At 40.3% G+C, this 23,446-nt stretch overlaps 1 protein-coding gene across 3 annotated transcripts in view; it reads right to left on the bottom strand.

Annotated features, from left to right (window-relative positions):
* The window catches only part of FNIP2 (folliculin interacting protein 2), a 132,628-nt gene extending 109,622 nt beyond the window's left edge, over window positions 1–23,006 (bottom strand). For 2 of the 3 annotated variants that reach the window (XM_026499566.4, XM_026499567.4), the window contains exon 1: window positions 22,669–23,006. In XM_026499566.4, the coding sequence (XP_026355351.3) occupies window positions 22,669–22,781 (113 nt within the window). In that variant the 5' untranslated portion in view covers window positions 22,782–23,006. Of the gene's footprint in view, window positions 1–21,729; window positions 22,645–22,668 lie in introns of those variants that run through there. The other variant, XM_044384400.3, reaches the window with a different exon arrangement.
* Between the last annotated feature and the right edge of the window lie 440 nt (window positions 23,007–23,446).

Below are 23,446 nucleotides of genomic sequence, written 5' to 3'. Positions count from 1 at the left end.
CTAGTCTAAGAATAAGACTAGATAGACCCTGATCACAGAGTCTCATTGTCTCTCACCTGCTCAGGGACACTGCTCTATCAGTTGCCCCCCAAGCCCCCTCAGCCCCCCAGCCCCCCCACCACCTTTTGCCTACTTTCAGCCCTTAATAATGTACTCAAAATTATCAATTTATGTAACCTTCATTTTTTATTCTACACAATACAGAGAACGTGTGGGAAACGAAACACACAGGGTCATTACCCACAGTGCACACTGACAGTTGAGGAGGCATTACCCTCTGTAAGCCTGTGGAAAGCAATGACATTCCAAAACAGAATTTCCTTTATTTAAAGTGGCCAGCTATGACTGGTAAAATTCCTAGTATCACAAACATACGAACATGAAAACTCCTTAAAGGTTCTCAAGGCAAAACAAAACAAAACAAACCCCAAAAAACAAAAAACAGAAAACAAACCCATTTAAAGCCTAGAGTATTTGTGAACACTAAAAGAAAGAATGAAGTTACAGAGGAGACTGGAAACACTGAGAGTGTTTAGGGAGAAACCATGAATTCCCATTAGAAAAGTCCACCTTCTCATTTATTGCTGCTCTCTCCTCCACACATCTGTCACCCTCACCACTCACTATTCCACAGAGTTAGGCTTTCAGAAAACTAGTAAGCAAATTCTGATCATAATAACCTAGTTTTTATTTTTAGAAAATCATCCACAGGTAAATGGAAAGACAAGAATAAAAAAATTATGAGCTCAAATATGAGAATGACTTATACATGCATTTATTTAATTCTCCATATGGTAGGATAAAAGGTAAGAAAGAGCTAAGTGAAAAAAAGAACCGAAAAAGGAAGGAATCTACCAAGCTCAGAGACTCATGTAACAGCCATCTACTGAACACTTTCGTAAGCCTCCCTGCCTCAACCTTTTGGTATACCGCCAAGTCCCATTACACATGTTAAAACGGAATAGTATGAAAAACCCTCAGGAACTGAACTGCTCAGGGTAGGGATGTGTCTTACTCATTCTTGTATTCTACCAATTCATTATATCTGAAATACCAAAGATAGTCAACAGATGTTTTTGAATGAAGATTTATTGTATAGGGTCTACAAGTTCATTCATAATTTTAGAGTTCAGAGTACAAATCAGAAACATTACGATAAAGGGTGGTCAGAATGCCTGCCTATTCTATGAAAACTAAATTAAACTATAATACAGCCATTATCCTAATAAATAAGTGAACTAACTGTTCTTCATAACAGTAACATCTTTAACACCTTAACTGTGGGAAAATGTCTTCCAAGCGGTAAGAGCCTCCTATTTTACATAGACACATAGACACACACACACACACACACACCCCAATCCTGCTCTTTCAGGGCCTCTGAGTGTAGAAGAGTGTATCCAAGAGGATAAGGAGTAGTTGCTGGAGGAAAGTAAAGCTTTAAGAAGAGTAATCTGAAGTGGTTTAGACACCGTGAATACATTATGGTCCCCTCTTGCTCTGGGAAACAGAGTGGTTCAATGAGGCACCATCACTTCCTGGTCTGAAGAAACACACTCGTCTAATTTGTTATGACTTTACAAAGAAATAAAGTACCAATGACAAGGGATGACTGGAGATCAAGAAAGATCTGGTAAGTCTGGGCAGAGGTTACAGTGCTCTCATCTCTTATTGGTAAACAATGGTAACACCATCAGAAGCACATATAAATGCACCTAATTAACTTCCCAGTCAGAGTCATAGCAGAAATGCTCTGAAATTTTTTATAAATTTCCCTGAACACCAATCAAAACAAAGGTCACACCCAGGAGAAGACAATATAACAATGGTTAATTACTTACCTAGCTAGCACAACTCAGCGGCTTACTATGAGCCTAGTCTAGCACAGTACTTTGCTCTCACTACTTCATCTAATAAGAACTTTATTTCTGCTTTTAGATATAAAAAGTGAGATGGAAAGTAATTTGCCCAAAATTGCACAGCTAGTAGGCGGAAGAAGTGGAGTTCAAACCTGACACACATACACACTCTTTTTTTTTTTTTTTTAAAGATTTTATTTATTTATTCGACAGAGATAGAGACAGCCAGCGAGAGAGGGAACATAAGCAGGGGGAGTGGGAGAGGAAGAAGCAGGCTCATAGTGGAAGAGCCTGATGTGGGGCTCGATCCCATAATGCCGGGATCACACCCTGAGCCGAAGGCAGACGCTTAACCGCTGTGCCACCCAGGCGCCCCACACATACACACTCTTAACTGCTACACATCTTGCTTTGCTTTCTTTGGAAAGAATAGAAGACTATATAATATACTGTAAATACTGAATGTATATACATTGGCTATATATGGAAAGCACTTAGAACAGTGCCTTTACATAGTTTGTGCTCATTAAATGTTATTATTTTCATTATTCTATTAGGGCAGATTACATGTAGGAAGGCAGAAACAAGCTCAAGAAATGGAACTTGTTTTTCAAATTATACTGATGTGAAAGTCCAGTCTGGAGTTAACCTTTGCTTTTTACTACTGTCCCTTGAAAATCCGATAAAGTCTACAGCAGTTAATTGTTAGTCTCATTCTTCTACTACTCCAAATCTTTAACGGCTTTAATCAAAAGAATCCTAGCAGCATAGCAAACCCCTTCCTCCTCCTTCCTTTTCCCCTAAGTAAGATATTATTTCCACCTGGAACACCATCAGGGGACCTACCATGACTATGCCAGATGACTACCACTACTAGAGTAAAAAAAAGTCTGTTACTTTCAGCCGGAAACTATTTTACTCTTACATAAGCTTTTCCTTTTACATTGTTTTTATTCTTGACTATAAAGACAGAGCTAGTAAGGGGGAAAAGTCAAGTGGCTTCCATAGCCATAGGCACACCTGATTGCCAACAAAAGCTGAATGCCGGGAAATCCTGTGATTTCCAGGGAGGCTGTGACAATTATTAGTTTAAATCCAAATTGTGGTCAACATCCATCAGGTGCTCCTCATGAGTCTAGCCTGTTCTAAGTGGAACCCACTTTAACCTTTCTTAAGGAACACAGCAACTTTTCAAGAGGCCTGTCCTTACGTACAGTGTCTTCTCGCACAGAATGAACTACACCAAGCAATAGAGTGTTACAACTCCAAAAGCTTCCATGAAGAAACCAAGGCTAAACTATCATCCCCCTTGTCCTAAAATTACCCTCATCAAAAGCTCTAAATAGGAGCGCACAGCCAGCTCAGTCGGTAGCTCACACGACTCTTAATCTCAGGGTCATGAGTTCAAGTCCCATGCTGGGTGTGGAGCCTACTTAAAAACTTTTGAAAATAAATAAAATTTTTTAAAAAAGCTTCAAATAGAAGCTTAACAGGTCTTCACGAAAGGATAGGAAAGCTGAGGTCAAAGACACTAAGCTTACATGAGGTAACAGAGCCTTGCTTATTCACTTATTCAAACAGTTCCCAAGTGCCTATGTATATGCCAAGGGCTGTATCCCAAAGTGAACGATACAAATATGGCCTGGTCATCCCTAGTCTTAGAGCAGGGTGGCAGAGTCATGCACAGGCAATTCCAGTCCAGCGGGACAGGGTGCAAAGTGCAATGAGGAGTATGAGAAAGATCAGGTATATCTAGTCCACTGGAGGCTCAGGACACTATCAGCACAGGCTTCCAGCTATCAGCACTTACCAAGTACCAGGCACTGTTCTAACATCACAAAAGCCAACCCATCTAAATCTCATAACCACACCATGAGGTGGTTACTATTATTCCCGCAGCGTAGAACAGAGCCGCTTGGTAACTTGTTCAAGATCTTACAGCTTTCGGGGCACCTGGCTGACTCAGTTGGTACAGCATGCAACTCTTGATCTCAGGGTTGTGAGTTCAAGCCCCACACTGGGTGTGGAGATTACTTAAAAAAATAATAAAATCTTAAAAAAAAAAAAAAAAGATCTTACAACTATTAAGCGATGGTGTCAGGACTAGAAACCTGAAGTCTGGTTCCAGAGTCCACACCCACTTCTAAACACCACACGAGGTAGGAGTCAGTAGGTTAAGATGGAAGAGAGGAAGTGAGTTCCAGGCAAAGCAATCTATATAAAGGGAAAGCTCAAAGTTGTTTGAGGAACTGAGATAAGTTCACTTTGACTGGTGTTAAGAAGTGTGAGGGAAAGAGCAAAGAGAAATGAGACAGGGCCAGCCATGTAAAGGAGTTTGGAGTCGATTTTTAAGACTTACATGTCACAGTTCTGAGCACCCCAGTACCAGAAAAGGGCACAAATCTAATGCAAATAACACAAAGGTTCGGCACACAAAAGAATGCAGAGCTATGATCATTAAAAATAAAAAAGATGCAGGACGCCTGGGTGGCTCAGTTGGTTAAGCGCCTGCCTTCAGCTCATGATCCCAGAGTCCTGGGATACAGTTCTCCATCAGGCTCCCTGCTTAATGGGGAGCCTGCTTCTCCCTCTGCCTGCTGCTTCCCCTGCTTGGGCACTCGTTCTCTCTCTCTCTGACAAAATCTTTAAAAAAAAGAAAAAAGGTCCATTTTAACTACAAATTCGTAGCAGCTTTTAGTAAGTGCAAAACAAGGGAACTTGCCATACCTTTAAGACTAAAAATTAGCTGAGACAAATGCCTCAGGTCTGTGTTCCAGATCTGGCCCTACGCATATAGGCAACTATCTGTGTGACCTTGGCCAGTGAGCCTGTTTTCTATTCTATAAAGCAAACGCAACGGCTTTGGAAAATAAAACCCACGTAAATGTGAACCAATACAAAGCCCAACTTAGTGATTACCCTTTCTCTGAAATACTGATCTTGAATACACAAGAGCACAGTTAACCTATATGCATCCTTCCCACCCCCCCACCCCCCACCCCCAGTTTTTAGACGAGAATATCATGGGGAAAATTGGTTAGGATGTCTAACTTTGGCATCCTAAACCTACAGCGTGGCTTCTTTCTGCTTTGAACCCAACACCATGCAATGTAGATCTTTCTTTGTCTTTGCCTAGGAAAAGAAACGATTTAATTAAGAGGATCTCTGGCTAATCCCACCCCCGGGGGGGGGGGGCAAGGAGTATTCCTAACTTTCCCAACAACATCTAAGTACAAGATCCTCCATCTCCTGATGGCCCCCCTCCCAGACTACTGGGAGGTGACAGCAGCCACCTGGAGTCACAGGTGCTTCTGTCTCAGGTGTAAAATTCAAATCAAAGACTTGGGGATCAAAAGGAAGCTTAGGGTCTTGAAAAACAACACTCAGAAAATAATCTCTCCCTCTGGTGTTTCCTATCCCATGAAGAAATTACCTCATCTAAGTAAATTAAAGTGGGAAATTAAAGGTATAGCATCATGAATAAGAAATCACAAAGAAGCTTAAGGAGAAGGAAACCCCAGGAGATCAAAATTGCAATACCTTTGACTCTGGTTAATTTGTCACTACTTTTTTAGGAAACAGGGAGCAAGAAATCTCGCAGAATAAAGGTTGCAGAGGGTGACTATCAGAACCTCTCCTCATCCCTCAGCTGCATTCTTTGGAACGATAAAAATCACCGTCAACTCTTATTACCATTTCAGAACAGCTGCAATTTATGGCTGAAATAAATACTTTCAAGCCCTGGTTGATCCACTTATTTCAAAACTGATACCTACAAAATTCAAATAGGAGAAATGAACTTCTGAGGGCCCACTGAAATTGTAATAGTATATGATTTATGTACCAGTAAACTTAGGTTTGGGTTTTTTTTTTTTTAACTATGTCCATGAGAAACCAAAGCAAGTATTCCTTTATTCATCTAAATCTCATTTGCCATTAATGTTTTCATTACATGAACTGCATTAGTACACAGGTATTTGGCCACTTGCTTTTATGAGGATAAAATAGTGTGAAGCCAGTAGAATATTTATCTTGGGACAGAGAACTGGATTTGGACCAGAAAGCAAAAGTAGGAATAAACAAACATTTCTCTGGAAAAAGAAGTATTAACAGAGTGGTCTTTCAGTGACAGGTGTGAAGACAGAACTTAACATTTTTATAACTGATAAGAGTAACGGAGTGGCCAGGGATAGGGCCATCTTTATAAGTGGCACTAAACATTTTCACCAGGAAAATACCCAACTAAAGGGAAGACACAGCAATCTTTCAGGGTTCTTTGAACAAATGGATAAGTAAGTGCCAAACGACTTTTGGTTTGAGCAAAAGTCTAGTCGGTCAGTTGAGGTAAAGATGGTGGTCAAGCTATTCTTATGACAGACCAAAGCTCTAAAAAAAAAGTATATTCTTACTAGAATACGTCATACATTTCTTGGCAGTGAGCCTCAGAAATCTAAACTGAAACTGGTGTAGAAAAAATAAAATGATCTACAGAGAACAGTCTCTGAGGTTTAAAAAAATTACATCACCTGGTAACTGAAATTACAAAAAGAGGGTAAACACACAGTTAGAGGTATGGACAGGATAAACATACCTGCTGGTTAAATTCTGAAATATAAACACTAAGAAATGTTCTTAAAGCTTCAAAGAGGAAAATTTATACAAAAGTTTAAAAAGGAATTCTAGATAACAATAAATTATATTTCTCTAAGTAGTGGTACTAGCTGAAAATAAACATGTTTAAATAAATGTATTTAAATATTTACCAAGCTCCTAGTAATGGACTCAGTGCTATGCTACATACTATAGGGACATACATATAATGTTCCTTGCACTTAAGGCATAATTTGGTAGTGCTTGGATAATTAAAAAAACAAAAAAACAAAAACAAAAACAGCTAGTGGAGTGCTGTAAGTGCCATAAAAAAAGAAAAACTAAGTTCAGGAGTTCAGAAGGCATGCACATCTGGGGCAATCTGCAAAGACATTCAGAGGTGGCATCTGGACAACCTGGACAGAGTTTGGAAGTACGAATATAATTTTGACAAAAGTAATTTGGGGGAAGGGAACAGAAAGTCTTAAGAGCAAAATATGGATGTCCTGGGCCCTTTGGCAAATATGGGTTACTATCTGCTCTGATAACCACTGCCTCATGAACACCACTATTTGTGGAGTATCCAACTGTACCTCAAACTCAGTATGTGCAAAACCAAAAGCATATACTCTCTTTTTTAATATACATATTTTAAGTAGGTTCCACGCCCAGCGTGGAGCCCAACTTGGGCCTGAACTCATGACCCTGAGATCAAAAGCTGGGCTGAGATCAAGAGTCGGATGCTTACCCAACTGAGCTACTCAGGCGCCCCAGGAGAAATTACTTTTAAGAAGTGAGTATACGGGCATCTGGGTGGCTCAGTTGATTAAGCATCCAACTCTTGATCTCAGCCCAGGTCTTGATCTCAGGATCATGAGTTCAAGCTCAGTGTTAGGCTCCACGCTGGGTGTGTAGCCTTTAAAAAAAAAAAAAGTAAATTTCTTCTTACAGCTGTCCTATTTCCACTAATTATGCTACCATTCTCCCAGATTACTCATGCTCAAAACTTTGATTTTCTGTATTACTACTTGTTTAAGTTTTTTTTTTTTTTTTTTTTTTTTTTTAGTAACCTCTACCCCCAACGTTGGGCTTGAACTCACGACCTTGAGATCTAGGGTTGCATGCTCTTCCGACTGAGCCATCCAGGTGCCCTGATTATTACTACTTTTTAAAAATCATTTATTCTCTTTGTTTACAATTCACTCTCTCTTTCATATCCCATCCAGTTTTTCCTCCAAAATATACCTCACATACCTCCATGCATACCAGTTAGGTCCCCAAGGAAACTACATTCAGAGAAAGCAAAGGAAGATAGATAAACCCTTAATTACTTGCTAAACTTTGATGCCAAATCTCAGCCGCAAATCCTAGTAAGCTGGACTGGGCCAGGCTCTGGAACTGGATAGGACCAGATGGGAGAATTCCAGCTATGAGGATTTTAGGCCACCCAGAGCCTAAACCAATGTAGGTCAAATGACCTCCTCCTCTGCCCCCAAAAGGTCATACAAGACCTAATCTGATGGTGAGGGAAAACCCTTACTGGGAATCCCAGCCAGCAAGAAAAAGAAAAGAGAAAAAGAAGAGAAATTTAAACACTGCTTGCCCCAATGCATAGTGCAGAGTTGGTGCCCCATACCCCAAATATTTCTAGGATGGAAGACAAGGGGAGTCTTCTAAACAGAGGGGTGATAACTGATAGATTAACAATACTTTGGGATTTGTTTTGAAGGAGAGACCCTATTATTTTCTCCTCGAGAATAACTGTGTCCCTCCCCCACTAAAAATATGTCTGGGGTACTAGCGGCCCAGGGCCTTGCACATAAAGGTTTCTAAAATAAAGGGAAGAAGAGAGAACATGTCTGACATTATGGCAATACTTTAATCCAAGGGAAGTTACCTACTATGGTCTGCTGATTGGACCACAACAATTCTGACAATGAAGTGCTAATTATAACACAGTTCTGAAAAGAAGCTTCCTCTTAAACAGCTACTTAACATGCTAGTTGGTCTAGACGAGCTCAAGAGAACTCACGTTGCTACTGCTGTGTTAAACACAATATTGACTTTTAGGGTCCAAGGTGTAAAACTCAATACTCGCTGGAATAATCTAAAGAGCAGCACAGCACAGTAATCAGCTGTAAGATCAAAGTCCAACACACCCCGGACTTGAAGGAAAGAAGACTGGAAGAAGAAAGACACAATGACAGATTATAAAGTGTTGAGTTTGCACCTACAGCAACTAGACTGCTTTTTAACAGCTTTATTGGGAACACGCAGAGGTTGCACACTTCTCTTGGCACATTATCTAAACTAGTACTCCACGCAATTATTGAGGGCAGTACTTAGCACTTCAGTAAGATTACTGAACAATTAACAGTTTTTCCTTTTTCTAGTTTCTGAGGCAAATGCTTCTCCCCTCTTCCCCTTCCCCCCCTTTCCATTTGTAAAAAAAAAAAAAAATCTGGGGCACCTGGGTGGCACAGTGGTTGGGCGTCTGCCTTCGGCTCAGGGCGTGATCCCGGCGTTATGGGATCGAGCCCCACATCAGGCTCTTCCGCTATGAGCCTGCTTCTTCCTCTCCCACTCCCCCTGCTTGTGTTCCCTCTCTCGCTGGCTGTCTCTTTCTCTGTCGAATAAATAAAAATCTTTAAAAAAAAAAAATCTGACTATCATGTGTAACTGAGCTAGTCCTCAAACACAAACTCCTCTCCTTGGTGTAAGTCTGGAATTTCAGGACACAGCCAACACAGGCTCTTCACAAATGTTTGGGAAACTATTCAATACAAGAAGCAGAACTATCAAGAAACTACTTAGAGAAAAAAAGAGGTCCTGAGATACAAAAAGAGATATCTGGAGGTGGGGGGAGAGATGACTAGGCTGAGCACAGAGGATTTTTAGGGCAGTGAAAATACTCTGTGTGATAGTGTAAGGATGGATGTATGCCGTTTTACATTTGCCCAAACTCACAGGACGTAAAATACCAAAAGTGAACCGTAAGGTGTACTATAGACTTTGGGTGAATATAATGTGTCAAAGTAGGTTCATCCTGGGTAAAAAATGTACCACTCTGGTGAGTGACGATGATAATGAAGAAGGCTATGCACATGTGGGGGCAGGGCTGTATGAGAAATCGCTGTACCTTCCCCTCAATTTTATTTAAACCTAAAACTGCTCTGAACAACTAAAGTCTTTACTGAAACAAAACAAAAAAGACAAAACAAAACCAAAAAAAAAACCAAAAAACAAAAAACAGATAACTATATCTGATAGGTTCTCCAAGTATGGATTCTGTCACAGGCTAGGAAGAAAGCCATAAAGGTGGTAACATAATGTTACTGGCTTGTGATCATTTGTGGCTTTTCCCCTTGGAGATGAGAGGCCCGGGGTTGAGGAGAACAGGAAGACTAAGAAATACAGATAGTGCTTGCTGATATCATATGTGGTAAAACTGCACTAACTTGGATCCCAGCACCAAAATTTAGGTTAAGGTACCTGTACTGAGCAAGCGGCTTCACCAATCCATTACTCAAAATTGTAGTGGCTCCCCAATGCCTTCAGAGAAGGAACTCAAACTTTTTTTGATGAAGACAAGCTACTTGCCATTTCCCTACAATCTGGAGATGGCCAAGAGATGGGATTAAGACAGGGAGGTAGCTGGAGAAGCTGGGGGAGAAACAGATAATATTTAAGTCTCTGAAAGCTACAAGAGTTACCATTTATCGAATGCCTAAGGGGTGCCAAGCACTGTGCGGCAAAACTGACATGTATCACCTTTAGTCTTCAGAACAACCTCGCAAGAAAGGAGATTTTACATCCATTTTACTGATGAAAAAACTCAGGGAGGGTAACGTGGCATACATCATAAGTGGGGGAGCCAGGTTTGAACGCAAGAAATGCAGACCCACAACAAAGTCCCTACTCTTTCCATTAACCCTCAAAGTATAGACTGAAGACCCCTCATCGACTCTTTAGGGTCCCCTAAACTTAAATTTAAAATCAGGGGCGCCTGGTGGCTTAGTCAGTTAAGCATGTGCCTTTGGCTCAGGTCATGATTTCCAGGTCCTAGGATCGAGTCCCGAGTCAGGCTCCTTGCTCAGCAGGGAGTCTGCTTCTCCCTCAGCCTGCAGCTCCCCCTGCTTGTGCACTCTGTCAAACAAATAAATAAAATCTTTAAATAAACAAACAAACTTAAATTTAATAATGTTTTCAAGGCCCTGCACAATCTGGTCCCAATGGATCTTGCCTCACTGGCGCACTCTTATTTCCAAAACAACAGTCCATTCATTAAACCTGGAACACATCTAAGATAAAACATCTTCATCCTCTTCTCTTAGAAGATAGTCTCCCATCAGATTTGACCTCCTCTGTAAAGCCTCTCCTAACCAGCTCAGACTAAAGAGCCCTTACTAATTGCTTTCATCTTAATCTGACACTGAATATGTGGTCCTGGAGTCCACTGCTTCATATTATTATTTAGTTTTTTACACTTAATAACCATTACTTGCACAGTTAAAATGGGAAGTTCCCTAAACATACTACTTATGACTGCATGTTTCCTTATAAACCCGACAGAATCTACCACAGAAGCTTCATCTCAGGTATCTCAAATTAATCTGCACAGTGGAGATACAGATCCTGTATGAGTAAAGAACCCTCAGACGTGGGTTTGAATTCCCAGCATCACTAGTTAACCACTCAGTAATCTCAAGCAATTATTATGACTTTATAATCTAGAAATTAGCTAATAAAAATATCTACCCTCAAAGGAGAACGATGAGACGTGGATGAGATGATCTAAGTGGAAGCAACTCAGCACAGTGCCCAGCACACGGCAAAGTTTTATTCTCGACAGTTAGAGGGGTCTCTTAAAATCCTTGAGAAGGAGCTATCTATAGGCATCTTAAAAGATTTCAAAGATGCCATTTACATACATATTCTATAATATGTCCCCACTGATTAACAAGGTTCGCAATATGAAAATGCATCTTTTTTTTTTTAAGATTTTATTTATTTATTTGACAGAGAGAGAGACAGCCAGCGAGAGAGGGAACACAAGCAGAAGAAGTGGGAGAGGAAGAAGCAGACTCCTAGCGGAAGAGCCCAATGCAAGGCTCGATCCCAGGACTCTGGAATCACGCCCTGAGCCAAAGGCAGATGCTTAATGACTGAGCTACCCAGGCGCCCCTGAAAATGCATCTTTAAAACCATAAATGGCTATTTGCATTATAAAAGAATTTGATTTTTTCCCCTAATTTTTATTTTTTGCCCATACAATTTTGTAATTGTAAAGGATAATTTTTTAATTATCCTTAAAATTTAAGAACATTTACCCACAAGCTCATTACCCCATTACATCATCTGTTGTATTTTTGTTTTCCTTTTTATATTACTGTTATATTACAAATTAATGTGTTAATTATATTAATAATCATATAATCGATACATTAATATAACATTATATTAAAATATTTGTGACTTGATTACATTAATAAGTCATCATAATCATTTAACCATCAAAGAATATCCCATGAAACTAACATCACAATTTAGCTGCTCTCCTACTGTTAGTTACTATGATTCTTTTTAGATGTTATCATTACAATGATAATGTCTAAAGAACCCATGCACTAAAGTTATTTCCCTTTTTTAAACATATTCATGCAGAGAACTTCTTTTTTGTAAATCACTCAAGTCAAAAAAGGACAAGCACTATTATGTCTAGATAGCACTGCTGAATTGAACTACAAAAGAGCTTAAAACAATCTGCAGGGACACTGGACTAGAGAAGTGATCAACGACGAGCAAGAGGGAGCTAAGGTCTGAGTTTCACCACTACCCCACCAGTCAGCATTGTTTCTTTAGAGTACTTGAAATCATCCCCTCAAAGAGCCACTGTTGAGTGCTATTGATAGGAGTATAAATAGGTGGAACATCTCTGAAGAGCAAAGTGGCAGAAATTCCATCCCAGGTTCTTATCCTAGAAAAATACCTTCTGATGAGCAGTTCACCATCTGCAACAAAAAAGCCTGGAAACAATCTAAATATCCATCAACGGGGGACTAGTTAACCTGGGAAGGGTTTCTAAAGACAGACACGTAGGGCCCTAACCCAGACCAATTAAATCTGGATCTCTGAGAGAGCAGCTCGGGCATTTAAATCTCTCTAGGTAACTTTAATGTCCAGCTAGATTTAAGAACACGGGGTTTAAGTAAAGTATTCAGGGGTGCCTGGGTGGCACAGCGGTTAAGCGTCTGCCTTCGGCTCAGGGCGTGATCCTGGCGTTATGGGATCGAGCCCCACATCAGGCTCCTCCGCTATGAGCCTGCTTCTTCCTCTCCCACTCCCCCTGCTTGTGTTCCCTCTCTCACTGGCTGTCTCTCTCTGTCAAATAAATAAATAAAATCTTAAAAAAAAAATAAGTATTCATACATGCATTTATTCAATGGAATATTAGGTAACTAACTATTAGCAAAATGCAGAACAGTATAGGCAACTACCACTTTGAGTGAATGAAAAAGAATACTTTTCCCTGTATTTGCACAGAATATTTCTGGAAGGATATAAAAGAAACTGTTATAATAATGGTAGCCTTTGGGAAGAGAGATTGGGGTGTGAAGTGAGAGGTTTATATTTCAATGTATATCATTTTATATTGTTTCATTTTTTAATCAGGTGCATTTAAAAATTCAAAAATATTTCAATTAATTAGAATTCATTTAAAAATTCAAATAATCTTCAACAAAATCAAATCATAATTTACAGACAATTTTTCAGAAACATGGCACTAAGAAATGTATGGTATCCCACAGCAGGGGCCAGGTAGCAATGTTCATAGGGTCTCTGTGAAGACCCACAATAACCTGGAAAGAACCAAGGGGCTACCAGGGGTCTTCTTTGCCCTTTGGGCAGAGACAGTAGTTCCTGTTCTGCTACCTCCTTCTGCCCTAGCAACTAACTTATTCAGTGTACCATTCTAAAGCAAACAGTCATTGCTTGTTATGCTTGGTCAAAATGTTTACTCATAGTTCACTTCCTCGCACAATGTAGGTCATCTTTATATGTTAGTCTGGGTTATACGCTTCTTAAAGAACATGTCTGATTTATAACCCATTTTTAAGTTAGTTTCTCAAATGGAAAGCAAAGATGATTCCATTTTCATGTAACATGCAAACACAGTCTCTGCAGGGTTCAGAGGCCCAATACTGTTTTTATAATTAAGTGTGCTATACCTTAAATTTGAAAAAACCAATGAACTAACTTCACCGTATAATGTATTTCAGGTTTACCAAGCCACACAAGAATTCAAATAAATCTAAAAAGTATAGAACAGTGTTTTACATTTATCAACACAGCTAATTATAATTTGAGAGGTTCACATTGTTTAAATACTTTTTCAATAGGTTACTTCTAATAGCTGTGGGATTTTATAACTGGGTTTCAGGTATATTACTTAGGTATCTTTTTTAGTTTAGTTGTGGTTTTTTGTTTTGTTTGTTTGTTTGTTTGTTTGGAAGAGGAGACGGTCCCTTTAGAATATTTATCCTATGATTTTGATACCAGAAAATTTTTCATTATAATTAGTGGAAAGAAAGGAACTGAGTTGTGTAAAATAAGATTCCTTTACACAATGCCACAATGCATACCAGAAACATCAAGAAAGGAAGTTCCCTACAAAAAAAAGCATTAATATTTCAAGAGATCAGATTCTGGAATATCAGAGTATATTTAAGGACTGTTAGTCTTTAAAACTCTTAAGTACATTCATTCGGTCATTCATTCAACAGGTATTTATTAAATGCAACTTCCTGCCAAGCACTGCAATAAGCACTACAGATACAATGACAGGGCTAGGATTTAGAAGAACTCCCGTATCAGTGCTCTAACCATAACACATACATTTCCTTGTTTCATTCAATCATTTTCAAATAATACATGCTTTAAAGTGGGAAATTTAAAAGATATTCTTATGACTATTTCTCAATCATATTTTATAAAAGACCCTGAAGAAATGAGGATAATTAATTAAGAGCTAACTGGTAACACACATTTTTTTTCTATAACCCTAACAGTTTCAAATGTAAGGAAAAAAAAAAAGTCCAATCTTGTGGATACACTAGGGAGAGAGAGTTGGCAGTATGAAGTATTTATAAGGTGTTAAAGGCAGAACAGATTAGACTGGTGATTTTGTTGCTTCTTCCTAACACATCTTAAATCAACACCTGTTTCATCTCTAGAGGAACGTGCAGGTTAACATCTAACTTGTCTTCAACTTGTGAAGAAATAGAGTTGCCATGACAACTGAATGAAAAGTTTAGTTAGCAGAATTTATCCAATGAAATGCAAAAATCCGCTCGATGGTACTTGTAAGCAAATTCTATTTTTCTGTTTGTCAAACTATCAAAGCAAATGTTAACCTATTCTCTGGAAAGTTTCATGGATAAAATATTAAACACACACACACCTTTTTGTTAGAGTGGGCCACAAATAAATAAAATTGAACAATAACCGTTTGACCATTAAATCTTGGCAGTGCTGCATTTAGTATTACAGGGTCTCAAGTAGACCTGAATTAAGGAAAAGCAGACACTTGTTAAGTTTATTTCTTGTTATGTTAAACTGTCAAGTAAATTCATGTACATGTTTAATTTCTACTTATGGCTATTACCCAATGCAACCTAGGGTATATTCAAATACGTGAACTATCAATTTTTTAGAGAAAATATTTCCATCATAAACACAGAGTTTAGTCTGTTTACATATGCTGCATAATCATTAACTTCCAACATGCAACTAACCTTACTGGGAACTAGACTAAAGTCCCCACCAGACATGTGGGTTCTCAATCTGTCCCCCTCAATTTGGAGGGGATAAATTTCTACTGCACCTGTTCTTACTCTCACATTGGAACCTTCCATGAACTGGTTGTCATTTTCAATTAGACAACAGTGGATAATCAAACACCAGTGATCACTCATTTACAGATGTATTATAACAAATACAGAAGTGCTCTTATTTATGACAAAAAAAAAAAGTCAGGTGTAGTGATAAAATCATCTTCATAAAGCAGTATACATATCTCTTTATAACACTATGCTGGGTGCAAATTCTAGAGTATAATCTATAAATTAAGCAAGAGTACAGGGACAAATAACTGGAAAAATATTCCAAATATATATAAATGAAAGTCATACAGTTAAAGAGAGAGGAATATGATAATCAGGGATCCAGATTATCCATGCTGATACTAAAATCTTATGTAATAGAAGGTGCTCTCTGCCATACAACACTTACCCACAACGTTATAGTATTAATGACGGCATTTATTGCATTTCATATATTGCATTATTTTGGCACAAACAGCACAATAAGAAAAGAAATATGTAGCATGGTGTGTGAGAAGGCACATTGTCCTTTTCAGAAGTCCATTATAAAGGCAGCTGGACAGATTCTGGCTAAACACAAGTGGGATGCCAGCCCATCTCCTTCCATCCCCATCCTACCCTCCCATTCAAGCACTGGTTACAAAAGTGCCTGTGTGGCCCTGAGAAGTGAGTCATGGATGTTCCATTTACAGAAGGGGTGGAGTTGAGGGAAATCACTATTACATGCCCGGTTAGCTGGAAAAGTCCATCCTGTTTTTCCTCTTTTACATAATAATCATGTTTCACAAACCTGAGATAAAGAATACTCGGTAAGTAGGAACTCACCAAATATTTCAGCACTGGGACGCAAAAGGGAAAGACTTACTTTTACAGCCAAGGACGTGACCTCATAGTGCAGGCCTAACAATTCACACTAGGCAAGGGACTTGTACAATCAGGATAAAACATTTGTTCCTTTTCGCCCACACCAAGAAAAACAGTGGCTGGAGAAATAAGCACAGTGCCAGTTCCCAAATCAGATTCACCCACCAGGGGTTCACACAGACAGCCAAAGCATTTCATGAGTGCAAAGACAATCTTTTACAACTTCCTTTGCCTAGGAAACAAAACAGCAAAGTGGCTTCCTTAAGCTGACCTCACAAGTAAACCATGAGAAACACAACGTAAAGCCACAATGACAAAAATCAATGCTCTCTTTAGATCTATACTCTGTACATTAAAACGCCACATGCCTGGCCCATCTCTCAATACCACCTACTAAGCCAAATGACAATGCGTAACATGACCAATTCACATTTCAGAACTCAAAATTATAATACATATCTTAGCTTTAAAAATATCTATTCCAAGCCTCTTAATTTTTCCAAGTTCTCCCAAAATCTAAAAGGTTGTGTCACTTTTTCTAAATGTTACTTCAAATAAATCTTAATTAGATCTCTCTCTCGGTCACCAACTGAAGACCCACACGCAGCTCCTAACCTGTGTTCTGAGCCATGATAAAGATTACAGGGGGCTCTGAAGCATGGGGGAAGCAGTGACCCCACCCAACTAGGAAAAATTTTGCATATGTACATTGCTGACAATTACCAATATCACCAATTAAATTGGCCTCCTAAGGCTCGTAAGGAACTTAGGTTGTTAAACACATTAAAATTCACAGCATATATTTTAATAACAGGAACTACCAGTTATTTTAATGAAGAGGACAATTTCTATGAAGAGTTTTTATTCAAATCAGGTTTCTCCCCCAATATTATCCTTACCCCCATCCACCTCCCCCTCACAGCATAGAGTATTCCAAAGACTACTTAACATTTAAAATAATTTAAACCACAAAAGCCACACAAATTCATTAGAGCAAAATCCAAAATACCCACAAAAAATAATACACAAAAGAGTAAAATTCAATTTTCAGCCACCCCTTGGCAGCCACTGGCTGCTGAACAGTGCGGCTCTCTTCCATATATGCATAATCGGTCACACACTCCTATTTTTAAAAACTAATCATGTAAGTTTGTATCTTGTTTTTACTTTTTCTTTTCTTTTTTAAGATTTTATTTATTTGACAGAGAGTGAGAGAGAGAGACAGTGCGCGTGCACAAGCAGGTGGAATGGCAGGGAAAGGGAGATACAGGGCTCCATGACCGAGCCAAAGACAGATGCTTAACCGACTAAGCCACCCAGGCGCCCCTTGTTTTAACTTTTTCTACCCAGAACTCCTTTCTGTGTGTGTATACATATACCCATATGTATGTATGTGTGCATGTGTGCATGGATGTATGAATACGCACATCCACACGTGCACACACACACATAAAATAACGATTTGGCTGCTGCAGAGTATCATCCATGGTGCAATGGGTATCATTTTGCTTAACAATATTTCCCCCTTCAGCTAAATAAGATTTTTTTTCTTGATAAGAAAAATAGCATAGAATTCTGAAAAACAAATATACCACACTCCTAAAAATACTCCCGAATCCCAGTCACCTCTATCCAGGTCTGAGTTACAGCCTGCTGGGCGTCTTAACACTCCTCTAAAAACTTAAGGTCCCTATTTCACCACTGATAACATCAAAGTTAGAAAAAAAAAAGAGTAAATAAAAACATGTCACTTAAGTTCTGTCTCAAGTCTCTGAAAAATGGTCCAATTTTAATAAAGCCTCAATGTGAATAATACCGAACTCCATGACTTAAAAGTCTCTTGTTAACACTTAAAAAATCATTTTGCACTGCATTAGATTCTTTTGAAAAGATTTTCAAACTCAGTGTATTACCTCCTTACCACCTATGCAACCCTATGACATAGGACGGTGCTATAACTCTACAAATGACAAAACCGAGCACCAGAGATGTAAAGAGACTTGTCTAGGCCCATGTCGACATGGTGACTGAGGCAGGACTAAATCAATGGTCTCCTCAATTTGTCTTCCAAGTGCTTTTAACAGAACCCATTGCATTAGCTGGAACAGTCCCTTCTTTACCTCTGCCAAAAATCTCTAATAACCCCCTATGGTGTATGGCATGTTTCAAGAGAAGAAGGTATGATGTAATGAGTATGCCAATAAATCCAAAACCACAGGCAAGGAAACCTCCAGGAAGACTTTCAGAAAGAAGAAAACAAGAAATCAAAACTGCTATTTATGCCATGTGTGTCACATGTCTGATGTCATAGGCATTAAAAATTAGTGTAGTGAAACTACACTGTATCTTCTCCAGAATATTCTCCCTACTTCAGAAAAATCTCATTAACAATGCGTATGTCCTGGAAGCTGACAGTGGGAGGGCAGGAAGCACTTCTGTGTAATTTCCTTCTGTCCAAGAGACCAATTTCCACTCCTACCCTCAGTCACACTAAGCATAAGAACAGTGAGTTCTTAATCCTATACTTAAAGATTTACTCTTTATCATTGTTTGAATTACCTTCTCGTTATAGTTTCTAATGTGTACTTTGCTGTTTATTCATCTTGGTAAATAATCTGTTATCCTTTAGATTGCAAACTCCGGTAGGCAGGACCATGAGTATCCTATCTTGATGTGTCCAGGTGGAGCACAAAGCCACAAGCACATGAGCATCAGATGCTACTTGATAATGATGATAAGTAGATTAAATTATACTTATACTAACCCTGTAACAGGGTACTTAAATTTGTTCTAACAGAACAATGTGGATTAGTAGTAACTAGGCCATTTGGCCTTAGATATTCGGGACTGGAGGGGAAAAGGAATGGAATCTACTTCTAGCCTTTACAGAGCTAGCTACCAAGCAGCTGAAATGCTTCCACTTACTTCTCATGTCCCAGGTGATACATAAGCTTACTCACTTCATCTAACTGGTCCAAAATAAAATACTCGATTACCTAAGATCCTTTTACCTCCCTGTTACATATCCATTTTAGATGAAGACTGGTCTACTAATTTAACAGAAACATTAAAAAACAAAACATGTTGAAAAAAAGACACCACAAGATAAAACCTCAAACCTGAACCACGTGAGTCAATGGGCGTACCTTGGCTTTTAAAATTTTCTACATTCCTATGTGAACATGGTAACCTCAAATCCAAGGTAACCAGGAACCCAATTTTACTTCTGACTTGAGCCACTAGACAAATCACCTCTTTTTGTGCTACTTTATCCTTCTAGAACAAAGGGTTGTTCAGATATATATTTATGTATCAACTAATTAAAAGTGAAAGTATTCTGAAGACCAGCAAATAGAGAATAATCTCAAAGCTCAAAATCATGATGGAATTTTATAACTTTAAATAGAGCTTACACTTCACAAATACCATAATCATATATTGTTCCTAACTACTTCTCCCAAACATGTAAAATCAATCTCTTTTGATTTCTTTTGTTTTCCTAGAAGTCTCTTTCCTCAAAGCTATGAAAGGGCTTTTGTTGAGATCCCAAACAAAATACACTTAAGAAGGAATCTTGACTGTGATGTTCCTCTTTTTAAATGGAACACCAGAGAGCATGAAGATCTGAAAATGACCTGTGAGATAAGCCACTTATATTGGACAAAAACTGTCCTCTCTAACCAACTATACGGTATGTGAAAACCGGTAGAGAGGGAACACTAAGAAACCGAGGGAAGTGCCCAGGAAGTACACAAGAGTAAACAGAGTAACACAGAGGGCAAAACTTGACAAAAGGCTAAACTTCAGACAACTGGAGAAAAGTTTAAAATAACTAGTGAAAGTCCATCACAGAAAGAGAAGAGATATAAAAAGGCTTTCACAAACTCTAAAACAAATATATGTGTGTGTGGGTATATATGTAAGCCCATATATATATTATATATATATTTATAAAATATATATAAAGTTGGATCTTATTTTTACTTGGGCTTTTCTCCAAAATATATGTTAATATATGCTACAAAACTGCCCAAAAAGTCTATCTGATTCCTCAGGAGACTTTCATTCCCAAGATTCACAAGTTACATACTGTATTTAAATGCACTGAAAAATATAAATTCACGTTAGGAATACTAGATTTTTAACCTAATTTTAACTAGATTTTTAACTTTAACTTCTCCAAATCTATTCAACTATGAAGTGGGTTCCTGCAGCTAATCCCTGTATAAGGCACCCACTTCCCCCAAAACACATGCCAGCTTCTATCTAGTAAAACCTGGATAAAGTGAAGCACAAGGGCAAGAAAAGGAAATTTTCTAGGAGACTTTTCCCAGGAGGGCTACACTGCATCTGAGAGTTAGACTAGGTGGAGAGACAGGAGCAAAGACTTGCTTGGGTGTCCTTTGTTGATCTGGTGTGCACTGGCTGATTTGTCCCCCACCTTCCTGCATCTTCACAGACATGTGCTTGTTCACTTCTTTTTCCATGATGACCCCTAGCAGGGACACTGCTGAAGGGCCTCAGGAGTGAAATGTTCAACTGACAGCTCCAATTCTCCCAATCTACCTCAAAAATCTAACTCAAAAAACTTGTAGAAAATCCTAACGAGGTCAAGAAAAAAAAAACAGTCCTTGGCATACTTTTATGTTCTTCATTATACACCAATGGGACGTCAGAACATTATACTGAAAATGTTCCCACAAAATGGGAATCAATTGCCCTAATATGGCCAAGCCCTAAATATAGCCACAATTTTTTTGTTCAAAATACACTCAATTAAACTTGTGGATGGAGGAAATGGTGGTGGGCAACTGGGCAGCGAGCACAGGAAACAATGACAGTGTAACTCCACTATCTCCACCAGCATGAAAACGGCTTTAAATGTCCTTGACAAGGGCTGCCAAAGTAAAGACACCAGCAACACACATGCCCTTTTTTCTCCAGGCTTTGTTCCCTTGATCGAGTCTGGGTTACTGGGAAGGAAGAAAAGAAATTCCATACCCCGGGTCTGAAGTAATTCTACCATTCTGAGAAGGGACACAACATCACTAGTACTCAAAGCAGTGAAAGGAATAGGATTCCCTACTCAAATTATAAGGATCCAGTTAGTCTAAAGGAAACATGAGAATTTAACTAGGGTAGTTTAAAGTCCTCACAATTTACCTTCCAAACAACATCACACCCACACACCCTCACAAACACAAAATACTGATATTTAATATTCACATAACTGCAGTGAGGAGCTGTTTTCAATGAATGGAATTCAAGAAAAGCAAAATCTAGAATACAAAACTCAATCCAAAATTTATTCAAAGTTTCACTCCAAACTTCTAAAAGGTTTATTATATTGGTTCTGGACTTGTTCAATAAACTATTTTTGCAAGACATTTTGGTCAAAGAAACGTGTAGCACTCTGTCACAGTTGAAGTAGATACTCAGTTTGAAACTTTGCTGAATAAAACTTGTTAAAAGTACATGCATAAAACTTCTCAACATATGTGTGCTGAAAGGCAACATAGGACATTTTACGTCACCTGCTAAAAGTTAGGTCTTGAAAGCAGAATAACATTGAGATTTTAAAGACTGGATTCCGGGGTCAAACTGCTTGGGTCAAAACACAGGCTCAGCCACTTACTCCGGTGGATCTTGGGCATGCTGTTTAAGTTCTCTGTGGCTTTAAGTTTCCTCATCTGTAAAATGGGAGTTGTAATAGCACCTACCTCACAGGGTTGTTGAAGAAAGAAATGAAAGAAATCAACATAAACCATTTAAGTTGGTAAACGCTCAATAAATACTAGCAATTATTATTCAAAGTTGTGTGTTCACAAGGTCGGATCTATTAGATATATGCATCAGCGTTGTTAAATTAAAAACTCAACCATTTCATAAAAGCATCTTACTCCCCTTTTCCATACATCAGGCGGCATCAACCTTCAAAATGATGTGGAAATTACATACTTTCATTCATCCGTCTAAGAGCCTGTCACATAAGCAAGAGAGAAGGAAGATGCCTTTTTCGTGACTGTTGCTCCTTCCTAACTTCAAAATACTGTCACGTACACAATAGGTTGGAGCTGCCCTCAAAATGACAGCTCACAGCTTTGCAGCGCCCGCAGAGGCGCCCAGGCGGCTCTGCCGGGAAGGGGTTCACCCCAATTCACGGCGAATCTCCCATCTCCACAGCCAAGCAAGCGCACGCCTGGGAATGCCAAGGAACACAAGAGAACTCTCTGCCAGGAGGAAGGGACCCTGAGTAGTGGGGAAAGAGAGGGAGGGAGGAAAGGACCCTCCCGGTCAAAGAGGTTTCGGAGCCCCACTCGGATCAGGCGTGTCCACGATGACAAGCCCGGGACCCGGTGCCGGCGACGGGCTGCGACGTCCCGAGCGGCCCACTCCCTTCTCCTTCCCTCCCCCGGCGGGCACCGAAGCCAACTCCGGTCCCGCTCCAGTCTCGCCTCTCGGCGCCTCCTCACCTAAACGCGGGTCCTTCCTTGGAAGCCCTGCCCTGGGCAGACGCCGACGCGGAGCTGCCGCCGCTGCCGCTGCCCTTTTTGTTAAAGAGCTTCTGGAGCAGGGTCGGGGCCATGATGCTGCCGCCGCCGCTGCAGCTCCGGCCGTGGCGCTCGGGGGGCCGGCAGCTCAGCGCGCAGCCGGGGGCGGCGGCCGCGGCGGCGGGGCCATCGCGGCGGCGGCGCGGCCGCCCAGCCTTGTGGGAGCGCGGGGCCGCTGCGGCTGAGTAACTCTGCTCCGCGTCGGGGCCGCCGGAGGTCGGTCATATGACTGAGCCGGCCCGCCGCCGCCGCCTCGCGCGCTGACAGTTATCTCCTGCGGGAGGAGCCCGCAGCCCCACGGCGGCGGCGGCGCGGGAGGAGCGCGGCCGCCCCGGCGGCGGCCATTGGCCCGGCGGCCGCCCGCCCCGGGCTCACGTAACCCCGGCGGGAGGCGAGGCCCGGATCGGGCGGCCCTGTGCTCCCGGCACTCGGGGAGCAGAGGCGGCGCGGGCGCGGCGCTTAAAGGGGCCCGAGAGGCGGGGGCGGCCGCCGCGCGGAGGGGTGGGATGCCGGTGGGGCGCAGCTCCGCGAGCGGCGAGGGGTGCCGGAGGTGGCTGCATTCTTTCGAAAGCGAGGGAGCAGCTGGGCCGATCTTTGTTCTTTTGAGACAAAGCCCCTGAACTTGGGTCCTCGCTTTGTGCAGGTGCAAGTGCTCGTGTATAGAAAGCCCATGGTAGGGGAAAGGATTTAATACATGAGG

This window comes from Ursus arctos, unplaced genomic scaffold, assembly GCF_023065955.2.
Source record: "Ursus arctos isolate Adak ecotype North America unplaced genomic scaffold, UrsArc2.0 scaffold_11, whole genome shotgun sequence".
Classification (NCBI taxonomy): Eukaryota; Metazoa; Chordata; class Mammalia; order Carnivora; family Ursidae; genus Ursus; species Ursus arctos.
Note: the sequence above shows the minus strand (reverse complement) of the source record. Positions and strands in the feature narration are given on the sequence as shown.